General features: G+C 47.1%; 1 protein-coding gene across 1 annotated transcript; it reads left to right on the plus strand.

Moving 5' to 3' along the window:
* Positions 1 to 2,110: 2,110 nt before the first annotated feature.
* CIMIP4 (ciliary microtubule inner protein 4) lies at positions 2,111 to 24,038 on the plus strand. The gene is made up of 5 exons (XM_045780120.2): positions 2,111 to 2,174; positions 5,954 to 6,396; positions 8,217 to 8,361; positions 23,581 to 23,691; positions 23,889 to 24,038. Exons 1-5 carry the CDS (start codon positions 2,153 to 2,155, stop codon positions 23,984 to 23,986), a joined length of 819 nt encoding a protein of 272 aa, XP_045636076.1. The 5' UTR covers positions 2,111 to 2,152; the 3' UTR covers positions 23,987 to 24,038.
* Positions 24,039 to 24,291: the final 253 nt, after the last annotated feature.

Consider the following 24,291-nt stretch of genomic DNA (forward strand, 5'->3'; position numbering starts at 1 on the left):
AGCAGGAAGAAACCAGGAGACACCTTCCGTGCTTAGGAATCTCCTTTGCTAGACCCCCTGGCTCATTTGTCCCATGTTATGCTTTCCACATAATTGTCAATGACAGTGTCACTAAGTTTCTGTCACTACATCACAAGGATATGTCTTCCTCCAAGTTCTAAGAACATGTTCCTCCCATCCTTCTGTGCCTGCAGGGGCAGCAGCCTCCAAGTCCAGATTTCTACTCACTATCTGTTTAAGGCAGTTTAAGTCTTTTCTATCATGTTACTCAAAATCCAAAGCCACTCCCACATTTTTAGGTATTTGTTACAGCAGCAAACCCATTCTTGGTACCAAAATATATGTTAGTGATCTACCGCTGCATGACAAATGGCCACAAAGCTTAGCAACTTAAAACTATGTGCTTAAAAAAAGTACACATTTATTATCTCACAGTTTCTATGGGTCAGGATCCTGGGTGTAGTTCGGCTGGGTCTTCTGACTCAGGGTCCCCGACAAGCTGTAATTAATGTGTCAGCTGGGCTGTGTTCTCATACAAAGGCTCAACTGGGGAAGGATCCACTCCCATGCTCAGTCAGGTGGCAGGATTCATGCAGTTCTTTGAGGACTCTTGGACCAAGGGTCTCCCTTCCTCATGAGCTCTTGGCTTCTCCACGAGGCAGCTCAAAACATGGAAGCTGCTTCCACCAGAGCAAACAAGCCAAGAAGAGCCAGAGAAAGAGTGTGAATAAGACAGAAGTCACTAATCTCATCTCAAAGTGACATCCTCCCATTTTTGTCATATTTTTTTGATCAAAAGTGAGCTGCTAAGTCCAGCCCACACTCAGGGGGATGGGGTGGGGGACTAATGCTGTGTATGAATACCAAGGGGTAGGGGTCATGGGGAGTCCTATCAGAAGCTGCACAATCACAGAATTATCCCCACACAATTATGAAGTGTCAACATTAATAGGGTGTTTTGCTTTGTGATTTTTCAAAAGAATAAAATTGATTTTTAAAAAAATATTTTATTTATTTGAGAGAGAAAGAGAGAGAGCACGAGTGGGGTGGGGGAAGAGTCAGAAGGAGAGGGATAAGCAGACGCCCCACTGAGCAGGGACACCTGACCCAGGGCTCCACCCCAGGACTCTGAGGTCATGACATGGCTGAAGTCAGAGGCTTTATCGACTGAGCTACTCAGACACCCCTAAAACCCATCTGGTTCTTAATCTGCTCTGAACTTACCAGCAGACCAACTTGCTGGTTGACCTGACACAAGTCACTTCCTCTCTCTGGGCCTTGGTTTCTTTATCTATAAAATGAAGAGATTGGATTAGTTAATCCCAAAGATCCCTTTCAGCTCTGACTTGCTACTTCTCTGTTTTCCTTATTACAAAGATCTTCCTACTTAGGCCTAGGTACTAAGCATTCACTGTATACAATGAATTGTTTTACCAGATTCACAAAATCTTAAAGACACTGCAATAAAATCAGATGTTATGAATAAGAAGAAAATCACTAGGAAAAAGAACACAAACCTGAAAGCCACGGACGCTACTGTAGATGCCAGAGCTGCTCCTCAGAATTGGCCCTAAGGCAAAGGCTGAGGTCACAGCAGCATGGCCCCTGCTCTCAGCTCTCCTATGTTGGCTAAGCTGCTTCCTTCCCCTTGAGCTTGAATGACCAGCTAGTAAAATGGACACAGTCCTACTTGTAGGAAGGCAAATAGTCACCAGGATAGGGGGCTTGGGGCAAGACCTCCCACAGCCAGGGGCCTGCTGGGGAATCCCAGGGAAGCACTGGGTGCCGCAGCTGGTGGAGAAGGTGGAAGGAAGAGGGTGCAAAGGGCAAGAGGAGCTCAGGGCCCCCAGGCTGTATGAGAAAATTCTTTGAGGCACTGGCATTGGAAGTGACCTGGCTTTCCAGAGAGGGCAGAGTCTGCAGGGGTCCAGGTGGCAGGCCAGAGGGGATGGGTGATGGGTGGAGGGGGCTTGCTGAGTACCAGAGAGGACTGGAAACAGCATGGGGGGCCCTTTCGTCAGGGGCTGGACAGACGGCCTGTTTAGCTCTCCTCTTATCCTTCTCTGCAGAGACTGCGTCATCTGAGATGACCAGATGTGTTTCTTTGTCTACAGGACTAAGCTTGGAATTACCTATCCCAGAGCAAGAGTCGATGGAGCTGGGCCACCGAGCAGGTAGGGCAGGCTGACCAGGGACATTCTCCTCCTCCCTCGGTCTCACCTGGGCCTCCAGACCCACTGTGGGGCCCTGACTTCCTCAGCAGTCTGTTCGAAGACAGAAATCAAAGACAGGAGAATATTGCTGGGCCCCTCCCCTCTGTCCAGCCAGGGGCTTTGGCCCCAGTGCAGTGCCCCCTTGCGGGGCTCAGAGGGGAAGTGTGCACCCCCAGACGGCAGGGCTGAGGGAGAACCCAGGGGGGGTCGGGGCTGGTGGGGGGGTGGTGGTGGAAGGTGCATGTGGGTCCTGAGTGAGCTCGCCCCAGGGAGAGGTGTGGCCCAAGGAAGGGTGAATGGAGTGTTCTAAGCACAGAGAACAGTGTGGGCTAAATTCTGGAAGTGAGAGGCCTCGTGATTTGGTGGAGCCTAGGGAAGTCCATATGACTGGAAGGCTGGAGAGAGGCAGGTGGGGGAGTAGTCCAGGTTGGGTCCTGGGCCTGATCCCAGAGGTGGGGGCTCTGCTTTCAATGCAGGGGTGGCTGGGTCAGGTCAGCTCTGATAGGGGCCCCACAGTGAGTGGCCATCCAGTGAGACTCAGGGGACACAGCTGCTAGAAGCTCTCTCCAACAACCCAAGGACCCAGGCCTTGTTAAACACTCGGATTCCAGCCTCTCCCAGAGAGGTTCTGATGCAGGGACCTGGAGGGGCTCAAGAATCTGCCAATGTAATGAGTGCGGGGGTTTCTGATAAAGGGCCAAGCCGGGACAATTGACCAGGAACCATTTGACCTCACACTAGCAAGAGAAGCTGGATTCACTCTGCCCATTTTATAGCCGAAGGGATGGGGCAGAGTGGGAGTGAGGCTCCTGGGCTGCCAGCGGACGCTCATTTATTCATTCAACAAACACTGAGCTCCTAGAAGACAGGGGTTGGCCCTTCAGTTCCCTGTTGCATCCCCAGTGCCTAGCACAGCACATGACACAGTAGGTGCTCCCTCAGTGTGTGAATTGGGGCCTGGGAGAAATGGGGAGGTCTACTGCTGGAATTCTGAGCCCTGCACCCTGTGGGACCCCAAGAGGAGCCCCTCGTTGTGCTGGGCCACAGGACCCCAGGGAGCAGGAGGAGGGGCCATGGCCAAGCAGGTGGACACTGAGTGCACTGCGTGGGCCTCATACCTGCCTCCACTCTATGGAGAAGGGTGCCCTCCCCACCCAACAAGCCTCAGTTGTCCCTGGAGGCTCCGGTTTGTTTGGCTGCCTGGGGCAGGACAGGACTGGAGGGGGGGTGTCTTCTGGTGTGCCTTTTGTGTAGATGACAAAGGAGCAAGAATGAAATAGCATCTGATTTCACTGGTGTGGGGGGAGGAGGGAAGGAAAGGAGAGGCAGGCGGGCTTGGACATCAGCTTTCTCTGTCTCTGCCGCCGCCGCCCCCCCCCCCCCCCCCCGGAAGGGTCGGCTGCTGCACTGCCACCACTTGGTGACAGCAGAGCAGGGTTCGGTGAGAGTGCAATAAAACCCCCAATGGCCGCCAAAACCCACTGCTTTCCAGCAGCTTTCTCTGAAAAGGAAGCCTGGAACAATCGGAATGACCACCAGTGGGGCAGCCGCTAAGTCCTGCCCTGTTTGAAAGGGAAGTCGGGTCTGTGTCTCCTACCATGGGTCAATCCCCAAGGCCCAGTGGTAGGTTTTTTACCAGCCAGTGACAAAGCAATACATAGAATCCAATTTCATTTAGAAACAAAAGCAAAGCAAAACTATGAACACTTCAAGAGGGCTGGAGGAACCATCTAGAATATTTTGGAAGGAAGCTCACCAAATGTGTTTACAGCCATTACCTGGGATTAAGATTGGGGGTGGGGGTGAGGGAATGGCTCCTCTTCTTTATTTTGCACAGAAAGTACAAGAAAGAATCGGGTAAGGAAGAATTTACACACCACCGGGTATTATCACGTGTAACACGTTATATAAATTGGTGTGTTAGGTCACCGTCAGGTTAGTTGTCAGACACCCTGTTATTTATGTGACTTACCCGCCACAAAGAAAGCGAAAACCTTGCTGGTTAGATCAAGGGTCATCAACTGTCAGATGCAGCCTGATGTCAGAGGGGTGACCATGAAAAGAAATGACGTCTTACACTGATGAGGCACAGGGTTCCCCTGGGTCTGCCGCCCCCGCCGCCCCCTCCTCCCTGGCTGGCTGACAGACTCCGCCCACAGCTCCCATGCACGGGGCTGTCTGGTGGGCGCTGAGGAAGGTCCAGGACCCACTCACCCATGGCCCGGCCTCAGTGAGACTGCCACCTCCCATCTTGGAGGGGAAATGAGAAGGTTTGTAGCCCACAGTAACAGAGAAAGCGAAAACCCAGGGTCGTGAGAGGGGTGTGGAGCCTGCAGCCAGGCCAGCGAGGGGTGGGTATCAGGGAGGACTTCCTGGTAAGATGACATTTGAAGGAGCTGAAGGGTAGGATTTTGTCTCAGGGAGAAGGAGGGGCAGGCCTTCCAGCCTGGGCAGACCCTGGGAGGTGGGACGTCACAGGGCATGGGTGGGGACGAAGGAGTAGCCTGTTTGGTGGGAGTCAGGGTTGGGTGAAGAGAGGAAGGAGGCCTGCGGGCTGGGAGCAGGAGACCCCTGGGGCTGGGAGTCAGGGCCAGAAGGGGCGGGGGTGGGGTGGGGAGACACTTGGGGGTGTGAGAGCCGGGAAGTGGCTGGGGTGATACCACCTGAATGGTGACAATAGCAGAGGGATGTGGGGGTGGGGCAGCAGCTCTGAATGCAGAGCAAAGAGCTGGCCTGCCAGCTCTGTGACTTGGCCAAGTCAAGGACGCCCTCTGCCAGCTCCCACGGCTGCTGGTTTTCTTCACTGGATCGCTGGAGAGTTCAAAGAGGGGAAGGAAACTAATCAAATGGAGCCAGGTTCCCTAAGGCACAGGGACGTCAAGGTCACACAGTGAGACCGCAAGGCTAGAAGGTCTGGGCCTGCTGCCCCTATCGTCAAAAACATGTGGGATGATCCCGTCTGGTGGGAGCTTGGCAGACCAAACTACCTTCTTCCTCTGTCTCTCCTGATTCCTCACCCGTGCTTCTGGCTCCCATGACTTCTCTCTGTCCCTGTCCCTTTGATGCAGGCCGGCTGGGTCCAAGGACGCAGAGAGGGGTCCCGCAGCACCAGCCAAGAGGGTCTGTGGCTTTGCACAGGATAGAAATCAAATGCGTGCCTAGAGGAAGTGAGAGCAGAGTTTACTGAAGACAGAGAGAGAGTAGGTACAGATATCTGGGAGCCTCAGGAAGGAAAGAAGAGGGAGTCTCGTCTTTGCCCGGGGCCCGGGGTTGGTATTGAGGACGGTGGTCAAGTGCCCTGTCTTCTCAGGCATCCAGGAACAAAGACAGATGTTTAAGTGTTCCCCACAAGTCACTGACGCCCGGAGCCAGGGGTCTTGGTGAGTCGGGGGTCTTGGAAAACGTTCATGTCACTCCTTAGATACTGGAAGACTGCTGGAAGACTCAAAAAAAAAAATCATTAAATCCTTGACCTTTACGAGGATGACACGCACTGTCTGTTCTGTCCGTCACGTGTAAGGTGGGGATACAGGTCCCAGCAAGAGCAGAGGCAGCCTAAGGCGCAGAGAAAGCCGTTTCTCGTGGGTCCCTGCAGTTTCCTCACCTTCTTTTGCTGCTGCTCTGGGGCTCTGGGGGTCCGTGTCTGTCTCTTCCTCCTCCCCACCCCCATCGCGGTCTCCCTTCCTGCCCCCCACTCTGCACTTGTCTGTCTCCCTCCCACCCTCTCTCCCTCTGTTCAGGTACAACCACTTTGCCCAAGGTCCATCTGAACGGCAAGGAAGACCAGCAGGACACGGACCCCTGGAGAACTGCCCCCAGCCCTTTGGACACCTCCAAGTTCAAGTACCAGGGCCCAGTCTCCCCACAGCAGACCCCCTCCCGGGGAGGCAGCCCCCTAAGGCAGGTCTACCCGGAGGAGGTCCGGGCTCCACCCCCATCGGTCATCAGCAGCGACTGTGTGTCCCCGGGGAGGGACCCACAGCGTGGGTCCCTGAGGAAGGGAGGCTGCAGACCCTCCTCGAGGGACAGAAGGTCTTCTTTCCACGAGGGGGCCCCACTGAACCAGGGGCTGAAGGAGGGCCCCAACACGGGCGCCCAGGGCCAGGGGAGCAGCAGCATTCCCGACAACATTCGTCACAAGTTTGGGAGCCACGTGGTGGACGAGCTGGTCTCTGAGGAGCAGGTATCCAAGCGGGCACAGGAGGAAGCGTTATGCATGGAGACTTAGGGGGACCCCCAAGGAGCCTGCCCTTGAGCAGAGAGTTCCTATAGTAATACTGTTAGAGAGCAGTGTTGACTGTGCACTTGCTATGTGCCAGGCAGAGCCCAATTTGAAGTCTTCGCATAAGACAATTCATGTGATCTTCCCAGTGCGGAAGGTACTGTTATCACCAACTTACGGATAAGGAGCCCGAGGCTTAGAGGGGTTCGGTAAATTAACCAAACTCACCCAGACCTGTGGGATAAGGATCTGAGCTGGGCCAGCATATTCTGGGGGCCTGGCCCTTCCTGACATTCCAGTTATAAGTCTGGTATTGGATTAGATGCTTTTAACTCGAACAAGTCCCCTAAGGAGACAGTGTTGACTGGGGATCAGAAGACTTGGGTTTGAATCCTGGCTCTGCCCCTGAATGCTGGGTGACTTTGGATCAGTTACTTCCCCTCTCTGGGCTCTAGTCTCTACCTCTGTAAAGTGAGGCCGTTGGACTAGATGAGGCTGACAAATAGATGGCACGCACACCCCGACTTTCCTAGACTGCATTCATGGCAGACATCACTAGTCGATGCCGGCACCTTTCCCCCACCTGATACATTATACCAGAGAGTCAGTACTGATAACTGAAAGTTGAGATAAAACTGCTATTTCTGGTCAGATGCTGGGAGTTCTTCCTGCTCTGGTGTTTTGAGACATACCGTCAAAGCCATCATCTCAACCCCCACAGAGACTACGTTGTGCGGTAGGCCAGGCCCGAGTTATAGCTTCTTTTTGAACATATGGTAAAACAGAGGTTTGGAGAGGTGACGTGATGTGCTCGGGGTCACATTGAGAAGTGGAATTCCCAGGATCACAAAGGCTGTGGGCTGGGTCCCCTTCTACTTTGTCAGTCTTAAGGGGTGGTGACCACACCCACCTGCTAGTCCGGGAGGTCACAATTCTAAATGTCCTGTCGCACTTGGAAGATCTTATCCCAGTTTGAGTCTGGCTCTATGGTCACTATCTTTCACTGCCCCTCTCGGCCCTGGAAGCTGTCATTTCCCTCTTTGGCCATCACTGTCCTGGGCTTGAATCAAGAGATCTGGTTTTTCTCTCTAGATTTGACACATTGTGGGTGTCACTGAACCAGTGATTATCAGAGCTGGAAGGTACTTCAAAGACCATACATTTCTGCCTGCACCCCCATTTTATAAGTAGGGAAACTGAGGCCCAGAGAGGACCAGAGACTTGTCCAATGTCAGCAGCTGGGTTATCGTAGAACTGGGACTCGAACCCCAGTTTTCTGGCTCCGAGGCCTGGGCTCAGCCACTCTGAGCCTCACAGGTCCCTCGTGGGTACAGGAAGGAGTTGGCCCCAGTGAAATCTGAGGAGCCACCCAGGGCAGACTTGGGTGACACTTTTGTTCTAGAGGCAAGCGGGGTTCTGCAGTTCACCAGATGTGGTGACAGGGTGAGTCCTGCCCTGAGGCCCGGCCTCCTCATTTATAAATGGCAGGAGTAATATTGCCTTATGAAGACCTCTTCCCATCGTGTACAGTAGGTGCTCAAAGCGGGGAGGAGGCTCTATGATCGTTACCATCCCAGTGCCCGTGTGGGAGGGGGGTGGTGTGAGGGGTAGAGGGCCTTCAGCTCTTCCAGCCCCCAGCCCAGGGCCTGGTTGAAAGCTGCAGGGTAGGGGTGCGGCAGGGGGGTGGCGAGAGCAGGTGAGAGGGGGGAGGGGTTGGAGGAGAGCTAGGGGGCTGACCTGTTTCTCTCTCCCTTGTCTCTTCTCCCTCGCCCCCTGTGCAGGCTCGAAGGGCCATCGGTGAGGTCTTTGAGGGCCAGAAGAGGGCAAACTCATGGCCCAGCAGGACCCAGAGTCCTGTGGAAATCACCTCCATCTTCTCAGACTACTATGATTTGGGCTACAACATGCGATCAAACCTGTTTCAAGGTCAGGCCAAAGGGCAAGGGTGGGGGCTGCCAGCACCTGTGGTCCCCAAGCCATCCCTTCCTGGACCCCTAGGGGGTCTGAGACCCAGGACACATTCCTGGGGACAGCGGACACTCATTGCGTGGCCACCAAGGGCGCTCTCTGGGCCAGGCCCTGTGCCTTGTGCTGGGAATGTCCAGGCCGCCAGGCAAATCCATTCTCACCGTGCGGATGATCCATGCCAGCTGACAAATAGCTCCTCACTCGCTCGGGGACCTCTGGTGTCGTAGTCTGCCAGAGGGAGGCCCCGGCACCCCTGGCCTGGGCACCTGTGGTCACAGTGACAATATCAGTCTTCCTAGGTTCAAAGCTCAGCTCTGCCACTTGCTGGGTGTGGCCTCGGGCAGGATCCTTCACCTCTCTGAGCCTCGGTCACCTTCTTGGCACCATGGGGATAATAATGATGACATGGCCCTCACTGGGTCATTGACAGGGCTCTGAAGTGCCACTTGAAGGTGCTTGGCCTGGGGCTCAAAACGAGTCATTGGCAGGCCATTGTTTTCCCTTCCCAGGGCCGTGGTGGCCCCGCCTGGGGAGAGGGGTGGGTTGGAGGTTCGGACATCAATGTACGGTGTTTCCTGAGGCTCAGCCGTAGTCCTGTTTGTTTGGGGTGAGAGCTGTTCGCTCCATTTCACGGGCTCATTGGAAACAGTTGGCCCAAGACCTCTCAGTAACAGGAGGTGGGTCAGAGCTCAAATCCACCTTTTTCTCCTGCTGCCAAAGCCCCAGAGTCTTTCCTCAGCTCCAGGTCACCTCCCTAGCTATGACACTGTTCCCAAAGTGGTTTAATGGCCTGCTCAGCTGGAGGTCCGCCGCCGGCTTGCATGGGCTTCTCTCGGCCCCCACATTCGAGTTTCGCCTCATTGCCAAACATGACATCCTTCTGGTCCTCTTCTTTCTTCCCTCCGTCCCGCCAGGCCCTGTTCTGTGCCCCCACAGCCTGGCAGACCTCCTCACCGGGCTCAGATCCCCGTCACCCAAGGAACCAGACAGCCACGGGAAGCCTTTCTGGCTCTTTCTTTGAGCCTGGAGGAGGGGTGGTGCTGGAGGAGGGAGAGAGAAGACAGCTCAGATTGTCTTCTGTTCTGGGCCTCGGGGTTCATGCCTTCCACTTGTCTCCATAACAATTATCACCCGAGGTTGCGCCCCACCTTATATGGTAACGTCTACCCAAACGTGAAAGAATTGTATAAAAAGCCTCTGTGCACGGGTCACCAGCCTGAGAAACACAACCGTGGCAGCTGTGCCAGGGGTGGGTCCGGAGGCAGCGCAAACCAGCTTGCACCCACCCGCTCACAAGAGTCCATTGTTAAATTTTCCCTGATTGGCAACGCATTGCTATGTCACGGTGAGCCGCGGTGGTGTTCACAGTCAGGACATTGGCAAGCACCGTAAATTCAAGCTTCATTCAGCCTTAGCACCGGTGGGCTTCACCCCGGCGTCCTTCTTGTTCGCACCCACCCCGTCAGTCTTGCCCTTGCTGTTCCAGGTTGTGGCCTCACCAGAGTAAGGGAGAGGAAATCAGATAGGAGATGGGCTCGGAGGGGAAGGCCGCCAGAAAGTCTTTTCCCTTTGGGGGGGGGGGACCAGGGGACGGTCTCAAGCAGGAGCATGGCATTGTTAAATGACCATTCTAGTTGTCGTTGAGAATAGTTGCAGGGCAGCTGGGGCAGAAATGGGAAGACCAGTGAGGAGTCGACTGCAAAAATCCAGGTGGGACAGATGATGGTGCCTTGTCTAGAGAGCAGGGCTGGGGCCCTACACAACTCTGGAGGGCTCCATTTTACAATATGGCGGCCCAGGGAGGTTAAGGGTGAAGGTGGCCTGATGCAGTAGGATTCTGGGTATTTGTGTAAGCTGGAGCACACTGAATATGCTAATGAATGGATTTGGGGTGTATGAGAGAGGACTTAAGGTTGATTCCAAGGTTTTTGACCTGGAAGCCTGGGAGGATGGAATTGCTATTTCCTCAGAGAGAAGGTTCCAGGAAGAGTGGGTTGAAGAAATCCTATCCCATGCTGAGTCATAAAGAAAATCTTTTATATAGTCTTCTAAAATATTAAGTTTTGCTTTTCACATTTAAGCCTTTAATCCACCCGGAGTTGATTTCTGTTGTCAGTGAGAAGCAGGGATTCCTGTTTAATTCCTCCTTTATGTGGATTACCAATTGTCTCAGAATCTTTTACTGGGTAGTTTCACCCCTCCCCCCAGGGACCTGCAGGGCTACCACTGTTGTCCACCAAGCTTCCACGTGCCCAGGGGTCAGTTTCCAGGCTCTCCATTCTGCCCATTGGCCGACTATTATGCTTTTAATGACCAAGTATGAGAGGTAGTCTGGTATCTGGTTGGGCAGATATCGGCCCACCTCTCCACCATCATCCCCAGCTAATGTTTGGCTATTTGAGGTTCCTGACTCTACCATAGAGATTTTATTTTTATTTTTTACTTATTTGAGAGAGAGAGAGAGAGAGAGAGAGAGAGAGAGAGAGAAAATGAGCGGTGGGGAGGGGCAGAGAGAGAGAGAGAGAGAGAGAGAGAAGCAGACTCCCTGCTGAGCAGGAAGCTGGATGCGGGGCTCGATCCCAGGACCCGGAGATCATGACCTGAGCAGAAGGCAGAGGCTTCACCGACTGAGCCACCCAGACACCCCTCTTCCATAGAGAGATTTTAGAACCAGCTTGTCAATTTCTATAAAACAAAAACCCTGTTGAGATTTTAATTAGGGGCAATCGTCAGTTTTATGAGAAGGAATTTTCCAATCCACAAATATGATAGGCAGGTCCATTAATGTAGATCTTCTTTCAGTATCTGTAAATTACATTTTATAATCTTTTTCTATAAGGACTATGCAGTTTTCTTTGTTAGGTTTCTTTATTTTTTAATTTTTGTTTAAATTTTAGTTGGTGAACATACAGTGCAATATCGGTTTCAGGGGTAGAATTCGGTGACTCATCACTTACATACAACACCCAGTGCTCATCACAAGTACCCTCTTTAATACCCATCACCCATCCAACCCATCCCCCACCCACTTCCTTCCATCAATCTTCAATTTGTTCTCTATCGTTAAGAGTCTCTTATGGTTTGTTTCCCTCTCTCCTCCCCCCCCCCCCCATATGTTCATCTGTTTTGTTTCTTAAATTCCCACATGAGTGAAATCATATGGTATTTGTCTTTCTCTGACTGACTTATTTTGCTTAGCATAATACACTCTAGCTCCATCCACATCATTGCAAATGGCAGGATTTCATTCTTTTTTTATTCTTTTTGATGGCTGAGTAATATATGTATATATTTATACCACATCTTCTTTATCCATTCATCAGTCAATGGATTTGGGCTCTCTCCATAATTTGGCTATTATTGATAATGCAGCTATAAACATCGGGGTGCATGTGCCCCTTCAAATCTGTATTTTTGTATCCTTTGGGTAAATACCTAGTAGTGCAGTTGTTAGGTTGTAAGGTAGCTCTATTATTAGTTTTTTGAGGAACCTCCATATTGTTCTCCAGAGTGGCTGCCCCAGTTTGCATTCCCACCAACAGCACAAGAGGGTTCCCCTTTCTGCACATCCTTACCAACACCTGTTGTTCCTTGTGTTGTTAATTTTAGCCATCCTGACAGGTGTGAGGTGATAACCCATCATGGTTTTGTTGTATGTCCCTGATGATGAGTGATGTTGAGCATCTTTTCATGTGTCTCTAAGCCATCTGATCTCTTCTTTAGAAAAGTGTCTATTCATGTCTTCTGTCCATTTCTTAACTGGGTTATTTGGTTTTGGGGTGTTGAGTTTGATAAGTTCTTTATAGATGTTGGATACTAACCCTTTATCAGACATGTCATTTGCAAATATTTTTTCCCATTCCACAGGCTGCCTTTTAGTCTTGTTAATTACTTCCTTTGCTGTGCAAAAGCTTTTTATCTTGATAGAAGTCCCAATAGTTCATTTTTGCTTTTGTTTCCATTGCCTCTAGTGATGTCTAGTAAGAGGTTGCTACAGCCAAGGTCAAAGAGGTTGTTGCCTGAATTTTCCTCTAGGATTTTGATGGTTTCCAGTCGCACATTTAGGTTTTTTATCCACTTTGAATTTATTTTTGTGTATAGTGTAAGTAAGTGGTCTAGTTTCATTCTTCTGCATGTTGCTGTCCAGGTTTCCCAACACCATTTGTTGAAGAGACTGTCTTTTTTCCATTGGATAGTCTTTCCTGCTTTGTTGAAGATTTGTTGACTATAGAGTTTTGGGGCCATTTCTGGGTTCCCTATTCTGTTCCATCGGTCTATGTGTCTGTTTTTGTGCCAGTACCATACTGTTTTGATGACTACAGTTTTCTAATAGAGGTTGAAGTCCAAGATCTTGATGCCTCCAGTTTTATTTTTCTTTTTTCAGAATTGTTTTGGCCATTCAGGGTCTTTTGTGGTTCCATACAAATTTTAGGATTGTTTGGTCTAGCTCTGTGAAAAATGCTAGTGGTATTTGATAGGGATTGCATTAAATGTGTAGATTGCTTTGGGCAGTATAGACATTTTAACAATTTTTCTTCCAATCCATGAGCATGGAATGCTTTTCCATTTCTTTGTGTCCTCTTCAATTTCTTTTGTAAGTGTTTTATAGTTTTCAGAGTACAGGTCTTTCACCTCTTTAGTTAGGTTTATTCCTAGGTATCTTATTGTTTTTGGTGCAATTGCAAATGGGATCAATTCCTTGATTTCTTTTGTGCTGCTTCATTATTGATTTATAGAAATGCAACAGATTTCTGCACATTGATTTTATATGCCGTGACTTTGCTGAATTCATGTATTAGTCATAGCAATTTTTTGGTGGAGTTCTTCAGGTTTTCTAAATAGAGTATCATGTTGTCTGTAAATAGTGAAAGTTTTACTTCTTCCTTGCCGATTTGAATGTCTTCTATTTCTTGTTGTTGTCTGATTGCTGAAGCTAAGACTTCCAGTACAATGTTAAATAGTAATGGTGACAATGGATATCCTGTCTTTTTCCAGACTGTAGGGGAAAGGCTCTCAGTTTTTTCCCCATTAAGAATGATATTAGCTGTGAGTCTTTCATATATGGCCTTTATGATGTTGAGGTATGTTCCATCTATGCCTACATTGTTGAGTTGTTGAAGGTTTTTATCAAGAATGGATGCTGTATTTTGTCAAATGCTTTTTCTGCACCTATAGATAAAATCATATGGTTCTTATCCTTTCTTTTATTAACGTGGTGTATCATGTTGATTGATTTGTGAATATTAAACCAACCCTGCAGCCCAGGAATAAATCCCACTTGATCATAGTGAATAATTCTTTTAATGTCCTGTTGAATTTGATTTGCTAGTGTTTTATTGAAAATTTTGCATCCATGTTCATCAGGGATATTGGCCTGTAATTCTACTTTTTAGTGGGGTCTTTTGTCTGGTTTTGGAATCAAGGTAAGGCTGGCTTTGTAGAATAAGTTTGGAAGTTTTCCTTCCATTTCTATTTTTTGGAACAGTTTGAGAAGAATAGGTATTAACTCTTCTTTAAATGTCTGATAGAATTCCGCTGGGAAGCTATCTGGCCCAGGATTTTTGTTCATTGGGAGATTTTTGATTATTGATTCACTTTCTTTGCTGGTATAGGTCTGTTCAAACTTTCTATTTCTTCCCGTTTCAATTTCAGTAGTTTGTAAGTTTCTAGGAATTTGTCCATTTCTTCCAGATTGCCCAGTTTGGTGGCATATGATTTTTCGTAGTATTCTCTTATAATTGTTCATGTTTCTGGGGCATTGGTTGTGATCTTTCCTCTTTCATTCATGAGTTTATCTGTTTGGGTCCTTTGTCTTTTCTTTTTGATGAGTCTGGTTAAGGGGTTATCAATTTTATTAATTCTTTCAAAGAACCAGCTCCTGGTTTCATTGATCAGTTCTACTGTTTTGTTGTTGTTGTTGTTGTTGTTGTTTCTATATCCTTTATTTCTGCTCTCATCTTTATTATTTCACTTCTTCTGGTGGTTTTAGGCTTTATTTGCTGTTCCTTTTCTAGCTCCTTTAGGTGTAAGGTTGTGTATTTGAGACTTTTCTTGCTTCTTGAGGAACGCCTGTATTGCAATATACTTCCCTCTTAGGACTGCCTTTGCTGCATCCCAAAGGTTTTGGACTGTCGTGTTTTCATTTTCATTTGCTTCCATGTATTTTTTTTTTATTCTTTAATTTCCTAGTTAACACATCCATTCTTTAGTAGGATATTCTTTAACCTCCATGTATTTTGAAGTCTTTCCAAATTTTTCTTGTGGCTGACTTCCAGTTTCATAGCATCGTGGTCTGAAAATATGCATGGTATGATCTCAATCTTTTTGTACTTGTTGAGGGTGGATTTGTGACCCAGTATTTGATTTATTCTGGAGAATGTTCCATGTGCACTCAAAAAGAATGCGTGTTCTTCTGTTTTAGGATGAAATGTTCTGAATATATCTGTTAAGTCCATCTGGTCCAGTGTGTCATTCCTTGTTGATTTCCGTATTAATTTTCTGCTTAGATGATCTGTCCATTGCTGTAAGTGGGGTTTAAAGTCCCCTACTGTTATTGTATTGTTATCAATGAGTTTCTTTATGTTTATTATTAATTGATTTATTTATTTGGGTGCTCCCAAATTTGGGGCATAAATATTTACAATTGTTAAATCTTCTTGATGGATAGACCCATTAATTATGATATAATGCCCTTCTTCATCTTTTGTTACAGTCTTTGTTTTAAAATATAGTTTGTGGGGCACCTGAGTGGCTCGGGTGATTAAGTGTCTGACTCTTGGTTTCAGCGCAGGTTGTAATCTCACCATTGTGAGATCAGCCCCTGCGTCAGGCTCCACACTTAGTGTGGAGTCTGCTTAAGATTCTCTTCCTCCCTCCCCACGTGCTCTCTCACTCTCTTTCTCAAATAAATAAAAAAATAAAATCTAGTTTGTCTGATTTAAGTGTGACTACTCGAGCTTTCTTTTGACATCCATTAGCATGATAGATGGTTCTCCATCCCTTCACTTTCAATCTGCAAGTGTCTTTAGGTCCAAAATGAGTCTCTTGTAGGCAGCACATGGATGCATCTTGTTTTTTTAATCCATTCTAATACCCTATGTCTTTTGATTGGAGCATTTAGTCCATTTACATTCAGAGCAACTATTGAAAGATATGAACTTAGTGCCATTGTGTTACCTGTAGAGTTGGTGTTTTCTAGTTTCTCTGGCCCTTTCTAGTCTTTGTTGCTTTTGGTCTTTTTTTCTCCACTCAAAGAGACCCCCTTAAAATTTCTTGCAAGGTGGCTTAATGGTCACGAACTCTTTTAGTTTTTGTTTGTCTGGGAAACTCTTTATCTCTCCTTCTATTCTGAATGACAGCCTTGCTGGATAAAGAATTCTTGGCTGCATATTTTTCCCATTGAGCACTTTGAATATAGCCTACCACTCTGTTCTGACCTGATAAGTTTCTGTGGACAGATCGCTGTGAACCTGATCTGTCTTCCTTGTAGGTTAAGGATTTTTTTCCCTAGCTGCTTTCGGGATTTCTCCATTGCCTGTGTATTTTGCGAATTTGACTATGATATGCCTTGGCGATGGTCAGCTTTTGTTGAATTTAATGGGAGTTCTCTGTGCTTCTGGGATTTTAATGTCTGTGTCCTTCCCCAGATTAGGGAACTTTTCAGCTCTAATTTGTTAGAATAAACCTTCTGTCCCCTTTTCTCTCTCTCCATTTTCTGGAACTCCTATGACACGAATGTTACTATGTTCTAATAAGTCACTGAGTTCCCTAAGTCTGCCTTCGTGGTCCATGACCTTTCGTTCCCTCTTCTTTTCAGCTTCATTATTCTCCATAATTTCATCTTCCATATCACTGATTCATTCCTCTGCTTCATCCATCCTCGTTTTTATGGCATCCATTTGGGTTTGCATTTCGATTATAGCATTTTTAACTTCAGCCTGACTAGATCTTAGTTCCTTTATCTCTACAGTAGGGATTCTCTAGTGTCGTCTATGCTTTTTTCAAGCCCAGCTAGTATCCTTATAATCGTTTTAAATCTGGTTGAGGCATCTTATTTATATCAGCATTAAATCCCTAGCCATGAGTGCTACTTCCTGTTCTTTTTTGGGGGGGTGAATTTCTCCATCTTGTCATTTTGTCCAGAAAAGAAAAGAAGAAAAAGAAAAAAAAAAAAAAAACCCCAGCAAAACAAAAAACCAAAAAACCCCCTAGATCCTAGGTATGTCTTGTTAAAAGACTCTAGATTCAAAAATTACATAACATAGCACAACATAAAATAAAACAAAATAAAATAAAATAAATATATAACAATAAAAATTTTAAAAAATAATAAAAATTTAAAAGGAATTGAAAAAAATTAGAAAATAAATGAAAAAATAATTAAAGACAAAGAATAAAAGTAAAAAGGAAGCTAGATCGTCTTTCCCCTAGAGCTGAAGCTTTGCAGCCCTCTCTGGTCAGTGGACTTGGTGCCAGAGAGTTGTTTGTGCCAGTCTTCTGGGGCAGGGGCCTGTTGGGCTTCTCAGGCTTGTTTCCGTGGAAATGTGACTCTAGGGCCCAGGGCTCAGTGTCAACAGCTCCAGTCTCCGCTAGGTGGCACTGTTTTGCTCCCTGAAGGCTTCCAGCACTCAGGATGGGATGTGATGAATATGGCCCCCCAGCTCTCTAGCCCCACAGCTGAAAGTGGGCACCCCCATTCTTCAGGGAGCCCTCACAGAAGAGCAGTCAATCACTCTTGGCTCCCCAGTTTCCATCAGAACTCCGTGTTCATCCTCATTCAGCAACTGACCTGTTTTATGTCAGGCGTGCAGTGGGTTTCAAAACTCCAAATTTTAGGCACTCCTGCAGAGTGGACCCGTGCTGATCCCCGGGAGGAAGGGTCTCCGCAGGCTTTTGCCATTTGCTGGCCCATCCGTCTTAGAGGATCACGCAGCATTTGAAGTTTATGGCAACAGAGATCAGAAAGCCGGCACCTAGACCGCTGCTCTCAGCTGGCTTCCTGGATGCTATGCCTGGGAACAGTACAGCACTTAGGCACCACCCGTTCTTCCCGTGACCCCAGCGATCCTCAGACAACCCTGTCACTCCTGGGACTCCGCCCCACATCACCACCTGAGTGCCTCTAAGCCAGGCACATCCCCCATGGTAGTGGACTTCGAAAAGTTCTGATTTTGCCCTCCGCTGCTTACAATACTTGGCTGTGGCCTCCTTAAGCCAGCTCCCCCCACCCCCACCACAGTATCTTCACCTGTGTCTCCCCCCAAGTCAACTCTCCACACCTCCCACCTTCCAAAAGGTGGTGGCTTTTCTACTGGTAGACTTACAGTTCTTGTTCTCTCAGACTTCTGATTGATTTCTCGGGCGTTCCGCAGGACTTGTTAACTATGGAGCTGTGTGTGCGGGACGAGACAAGCTTAGCGTCCCCCTACCCTTCTACCGTCTTAACTCCTCTGTTAGGTTTCTTTAAAGGACTTACTTTTTGGCTGCTTCTTACAAATGGTATCTTTTTTAAAATGACATTTTCTAACTCTGCTGCTTTATACATAGATGCGGCTTTTCTTTTGCCTAAAAGACTAACGTCTTTTGTCCTGAACTCCTGCCCAGCTCGCTTACTAATCCCACAATTTGTTTGTAGGTTCTTTGAGGCTTCTTTTTTTTTTTTTAAAGATTTTATTTATTTATGTGACAGAGCGACAGCCAGCGAGAGAGGGAACACAAGCAGGGGGAGTGGGAGAGGAAGAAGCAGGCTCATAGCGGAGGAGCCTGATGTGGGGCTCGATCCCAGAATGCCGGGATCACGCCCTGAGCCGAAGGCAGACGCTTAACCGCTGTGCCACCCAGGCACCCCTGAGGCTTCTTCTTAATACTAATAATGGCTGCACTTACACACAGCATATGACATGTGCCACCAGGCTCAGCTCTTAAATATCTTAGACACATTTCAATTTTCACACAGCAGTGGGTGCTACCATTCGCCCCTCCTTTTTTTTTTAGGGGAGAAACATTGATGCTTGGAAATGTTAAATGACCTGCTTAAGGCCACACAGCTAGGAATGGTCAGACCTGGGGCTGAGTTCTCATTATTTTTTTTTAAAGATTTATTTATTTATTTATTTGAGAGCGAGAGAGAGTGGGGGGAGGGGCAGAAGGAGAGGGAGAGAGAAAATCTCAAGCGGACTCCCCGCTGAGCTTGGAGCCTGATGTGGGGCTCGATCTCATGACCTGAGATCATGACCTGAGCCGAAATCTAGAGTTGGACGCTCAACTGACTGAGCCCCCCAGGTTCCCCATCTATGTGTGCTGTTTAAAGCATAATAGTAATAGCTCCCTCCTCTGCCACCTGCCAGGTTCAGGTCGGGTTTCACAGGTACCTGGGCAGCCCGTCGGGTACTTCTCCTGCTGCAGGACCTGCCTTTTGCTAACAGTTCCTCTGCTTGTCTTTATAGTGTTAGCCCCTGTGTGTGAACCCCTAGGCAATGTTAAATAGACTGGTCCGGGGGGACCTCACAGAGAAGGTGACTTTTGAGTCACCTGTAGGAGGGGAGCAGGTCAGCCTATGGATTGCTGGGGAAGAGCAGTCAGGCAGAGGGACCATGACCATGCTGGGTACACTGGCTCTTCCTGCACTTTTTACTGGGAACCATTGTACGGTTTTGTACAGAGTGACTTTTGTTTCAAAGGATCCATAAGCTGTTACGTTGAGGCTGGACAGAAGAACACAGTGGGCATGAGAAGAAGCAGGGAGACCAGTGAGAAGGATCGGATGAGGATAGGATTTTAATTTAAATGGCTCCAGGATGGTTCTCTCTCCACCAGCCCACACCGGGGCTGTGGAGCCCCCTCACCCTTTGCAGAAGGACTGGCCTTCGCATTCTCTCTGCCCTGCCATCTCGGGCCAGGGCCTTTTGCTCCAAGCCTTGGTACCCCCCAGACTCTTGGGGTCTACATCAAGCTCCCAGGTCACCCCACTGTGGAGCCTCTAATTAGATTTAACATGAGAGGCGGGCCCCACCTTGGCTTTGGTGGTGGGGAGCGGCGACTCAGCACGTAAAAAGCCAAAGAAGTCCTCTCAAACACATCCTAGCCAGTTTCCCAGATCAGACCACTTCATATCTCGATGCTGGTGCCTTCCTTTGACAGATTTTTAGTGCCTACTTGAAATTTCCATGGAGAAATCCAGAAGTCTGCTTCACGGCTTGCTCTGATTTCTGATATCTGTTATCCTTAGGCCTTCACTCCAAGTTCCTTCCTTCCTTTTCTTTTCTTCCAAGATTTTATTTAAATTCTAGTTAACATATAATGTAGCATTAGTTTCAGGGGTAGAATTTAGTGGTTCATCAGTTGCATATAACACCCAGTGCTCACTACATCACCTAATCTCCTTAATGCCCATCACCCAGTTACCCCATCCCTCCACCCCCCTCCCCTCCAGCAGCCCTCAGTTTGTTTCTCATAGTTAAGAGTCTCTTATGGTTTGCCTCCCTCTCAATTTTCATTTTATTATATTTTTCCTTACCTTCCCCTATATTCATCTGTTTTGTTCCTTACATTCCACATATAAGTGAAATCATATGGTATTTGTTTTTCTCTGACTTTTTTTACTTAGCATAATACCCTCTAGTTCCATCCACGTCATTGCAAATGGCAAGATTTCATTCTTTTTGATGGCTGAGTAATATTCCCTTGTCTAAACATCTTTTTTTTTTTTAAGATTTTATTTTTAAGTAATCTCTACACCCATCATGGGGCTTGAACTCACAACCCTGAGATCAAGAGTTGAATGCTCTACTGACGGAGCCAGTCAGGCGCCCCTTCAGTCTAAATTTTTTTTTTAAAGATTTTATTTGAGAGAGAGAGAGAGAGAGAGCAAGCACAAGCATGGGGAGGGGTAGAGGGAGAAGCAGACTCCCTGCTAAGCAGGAGCCCAACATGAGGCTCGATCCCAGGACTCTGGGATCATGACCTGAGCCGAAGGCAGACACTTAACCCACTGAGCCACCCGGGCATCCCTCAAATTTCTAACTTAACATTCTGTCATGTAAGCATTTAAAGCCATAAACACCAAACAATGAAAACTGCTCTAAAACTGTGGATCTCTAGCTGGATGGAGTTTTCATTAGTGAAAGTGGCCTGACATGGTTTTCTGTCCTTTGAAATTGTTACTAGAGACTTGCTTTATAGCCCAGGGGACAGTCAATTTTTGTAGATGATCAATACCTAGGAAATAATCCCTTGGGTTCGGAGTTTCGTGTTTGTCTAATAGAGCAGGCTTGTTAAGTGTTCCTATAGGAGTCTTCTAAGGTCTTGTTAATATTCTCTGCTTGATCTGTTACTTACTAAACATGTATCTTTCGGTCTTTCCCGATGACAGCAGATTTGTCAATTTCTCCTTGTAGCTCTGGCAATTTTGCTTCATCTATTTTGAGATGATTCTAATGCAGCAAGTTTAGAACTATTACATCGCCTGGATGAATTGCAGTGGTTTTTATTTATCTCATGTTTTTGTCTCGCAATGCCTTTGCCTTACAGTCCATTTGTCCGATATCAATAAAACGCAACCAGATCGCTTTTGGTTAGTACGTGGTTGGCACATCTTTTTCTATACTTCCATGTTTATCCTTTCTCTGTGTCCTTTTGTTTTAGTATGCTTCACATAATATATATTTGGAAAATATCTTTTGTAGTCTGATCATTTTTTTTCATCAATGGGGCTTAGTCTATTTATATTTACACTAATCCTTGATACATTTGAAATTATTCCTATGACTATATTTTGTGTTTTCTGTTGGTGCTGCTTTTTTCCTCCTTCTTTTCTTGTTTTCCGTTTGAGTGAAGTTTCTTTTTTTTCCCAATGTGTGTCTTTAATTTCCCTATTTTTTAGTGGTTACCTTTGACATTTTTACACACGTAGCTAATACACTCTAAAGTTAAACAAGATATTTAGGCTTTCCTGAATAATGTAAGGACACTAACAGGCCTCGGTTTTATTCTCTCTGTCCCCATCTCAGCTTACATGTTATTATTTTACAGAATTTTAACTGTACAGAAACAAAGTAGTTTAAGCTGTGGATTCTGGAGACACGGGGTCTGGGTTTGGGCCCTTGACTTTCACTTATTAGCTTTGTGACTTTAGACAAGTGACTAACCTTTCTGTTTTTCCGTGACTTCAACAGTAAGAGGGGAATCATCATCATACCTACTTCTCGGGGTTGTTGAGAATATTCCATGAGTAAGCTCTAGCAAGCTCTGAGAATGTGCTTGGCATATAGTACATCTTCAAAGATGGTTAGACATCATCATCATTATTTTACTCCAAAAATTATAACCCATGTACAATTTATGTACATGCATATGTATTGATATAAATATACATCCATGTATGGCCACTTCTAAGATTTCTTTGTTTCTGGTACTTTAAGTTTTACTTGAAAGTACCTAGCTAAAGAATTATTATTACTTATGCTTATTGGGAAACTGATTCTTGAATCTGAGAATTCCTATATTGCACCAATTCTGGAAAATTTCCTGCGATGATTATCTTTTCAAATGCCGCCTCTCCAGTTTCTCCAGTCTCGCCTTCAGAACTCCACTTACACATATATCAGAACTTCATCTTAGCGTTTTCATATTTTCCACATCTCTTTCCCTCCTCCGTGCTGCATTCTAGTTAATTTCTTCTTCTTCTGTTTTTTTTTTTCCTTAAGCAGTCTCCACGCCCAGTGTGTAGCCCAGTGCAGGCCTTGAACTCATGACGCTGAGATCAAGACCTGAGCTGAGATCAAGAGTTGGATGCTTAACCAGCTGAGCCATCCAGATGCCCCCCCTTAGCTAATTTCTTTAGCTATATCTTCCAGTTGACCATTTTTTCTTAGCTGCATCTACTCTGCTATTTTCCTTGTCCCATAAATTTGCTTTTAAACTTTCTGATGCCAATTTTCAAACTTAAAAGAAGAGAGAACAATTTTTTAAAAAGATTTTATTTATTTATTCGACAGAGAGAGAGACAGCCAGCGAGAGAGGGAACACAAGCAGGGGGAGTGGGAGAGGACGAAGCAGGCTCATAGCGGAAGAGCCTGATGTGGGGCTCGATCCCATAACGCCGGGATCACGCCCTGAGCTGAAGGCAGACACTCAACCGCTGTGCCACCCAGGCACCCCAGAAGAGAGAACAATTTAATGACTACTATGCTGCATTTGTAATCCTGCTTGAGCAATTAATCCAAGTCCAATCTCAAGTTTCATCTTTTCTCCCACCCACCCGTCTGTCCAGCCCGCATTATTTCAAAGCATTTCCCAGACCTCTTATCATCCATTGAAGTTATTTTTCAATTATTATAGGTTCCATTTCCGAAATCCCATTTGCTTCTCTTATGAATCTGCTCTTTCTGGGTAATTTCTTATTCTTTATTGATACTTTTATTCTCTCTTTCGTGACTTCAAACATTAAATACACTTATTTTACATTCTGTAACTGATCATTTGAATCCTTGCTGTCTTTTGGGATGTAGTCCCCTGATGTTTCTGCTGACTCTTGATCCTGATAACTTATTTCTTTGTGTGTGTATTTTAACTGTACACATAGAAATACACTTTCTTTTTTAATTTAAATTTTAGTTAACATACAATGCAATATAGAAATAAATTTTCTTTTTTTTTTTAAGATCTTATTTATTTATTTGAGAGGGAGAAACAGAGATAGCAAGAGAGAGCACGAGAGGGGAGGAGAGAGAGAGAAGCAGGCTCCCTGTTGAGCAAGGAGCCCAACGCAGGGCTCGATCCCAGGACCCCGAGATCATGACCCGAGCTGAAGGCAGAGGCTTAACTGACTGAGCCACCCAGGCGCCCCTAGAAATAAATTTTCTGAAAATACAGATATTAGTTGTTCCATGCCAGATACTTCAACAAATTTCCAGTAATGTCATCTTCCCAATCTTGCAAGAAAATTTTATTCCTTTGAATAGATGAAGAGACCAAAGCTCTGAGAGGTTAAATACTTGTCTGAGGCCACACTGTTCATAAATGCCAGAGTTGGTGTTTGAACCCAGGCCTGCCTCCCCACACCCCTGCCCTCCCACAGTCCATCATCCATAGGGGAAACTGACACCCAGGTATGAATCCTCGAGTGCCTGACCTCCATTGACTTGGGGTTTCTGGGGATTTTTTCATGGGACTCCACAGGGGCCCCTGAGGAGACGAAGAGCCTCATGAAGGCCTCCTACACCCCAGAGGTGATTGAGAAATCAGTGAGGGACATAGAGCACTGGCATGGCAGGAAGACGGACGATCTGGGTACGTGGGGGGCTGGGCTGTGGGAGGCGGGTGCTCTCCTACGGAGGCGGGGTGTGTTGGCCCCAAGGTGCAGAGAGAAACCAGAGCAGCAGGTAGAGCTCTGGGATGGGGCTGGGAGATTCATGGATCACCCGGGCCCGGGCACTCCAGAAGTCCTCTGGGTGATCTGGGCTGGCTCCTTCCCTCCCTCTCTGCAGGACGGTGGCACCAGAAAAATGCGATGAATATGAACTTACAGAAAGCATTGGATGAGAAATTGGGAGAAAAGAGCAAAAGCAAGAGCTCAAAGTACTAGATACGACTGGGAAGATTTGCCCTCCACTCAGAGACAGCGCTAACAATAAAGAAATCACACATCTGAATGTTCTCCTCTTCTTGTTGCTTCCCTTCACGTTGGGGTCGGGGAGGATGTGTGGTGCTGGAAAGACCAACTGGGGGAGGAGAGAAGCCCCGAGAACCCAAACTCTCCCCAGACCTTCCCCCTAGATATACACCCCAGTCGCTCATAATTCCAGGACAAGATGTGGGAGCTGAACGCTGCCTGGCTTCCGCCTCATGTCCTGTGGGAGGGGGTCTCACAGTGGACACTGCAGGAACTTA

Source organism: Ursus americanus, chromosome 17 (genome assembly GCF_024610735.1).
Source record: "Ursus americanus isolate L20-20 chromosome 17, mUrsAme1.1.p, whole genome shotgun sequence".
Lineage (NCBI taxonomy): Eukaryota > Metazoa > Chordata > Mammalia > Carnivora > Ursidae > Ursus > Ursus americanus.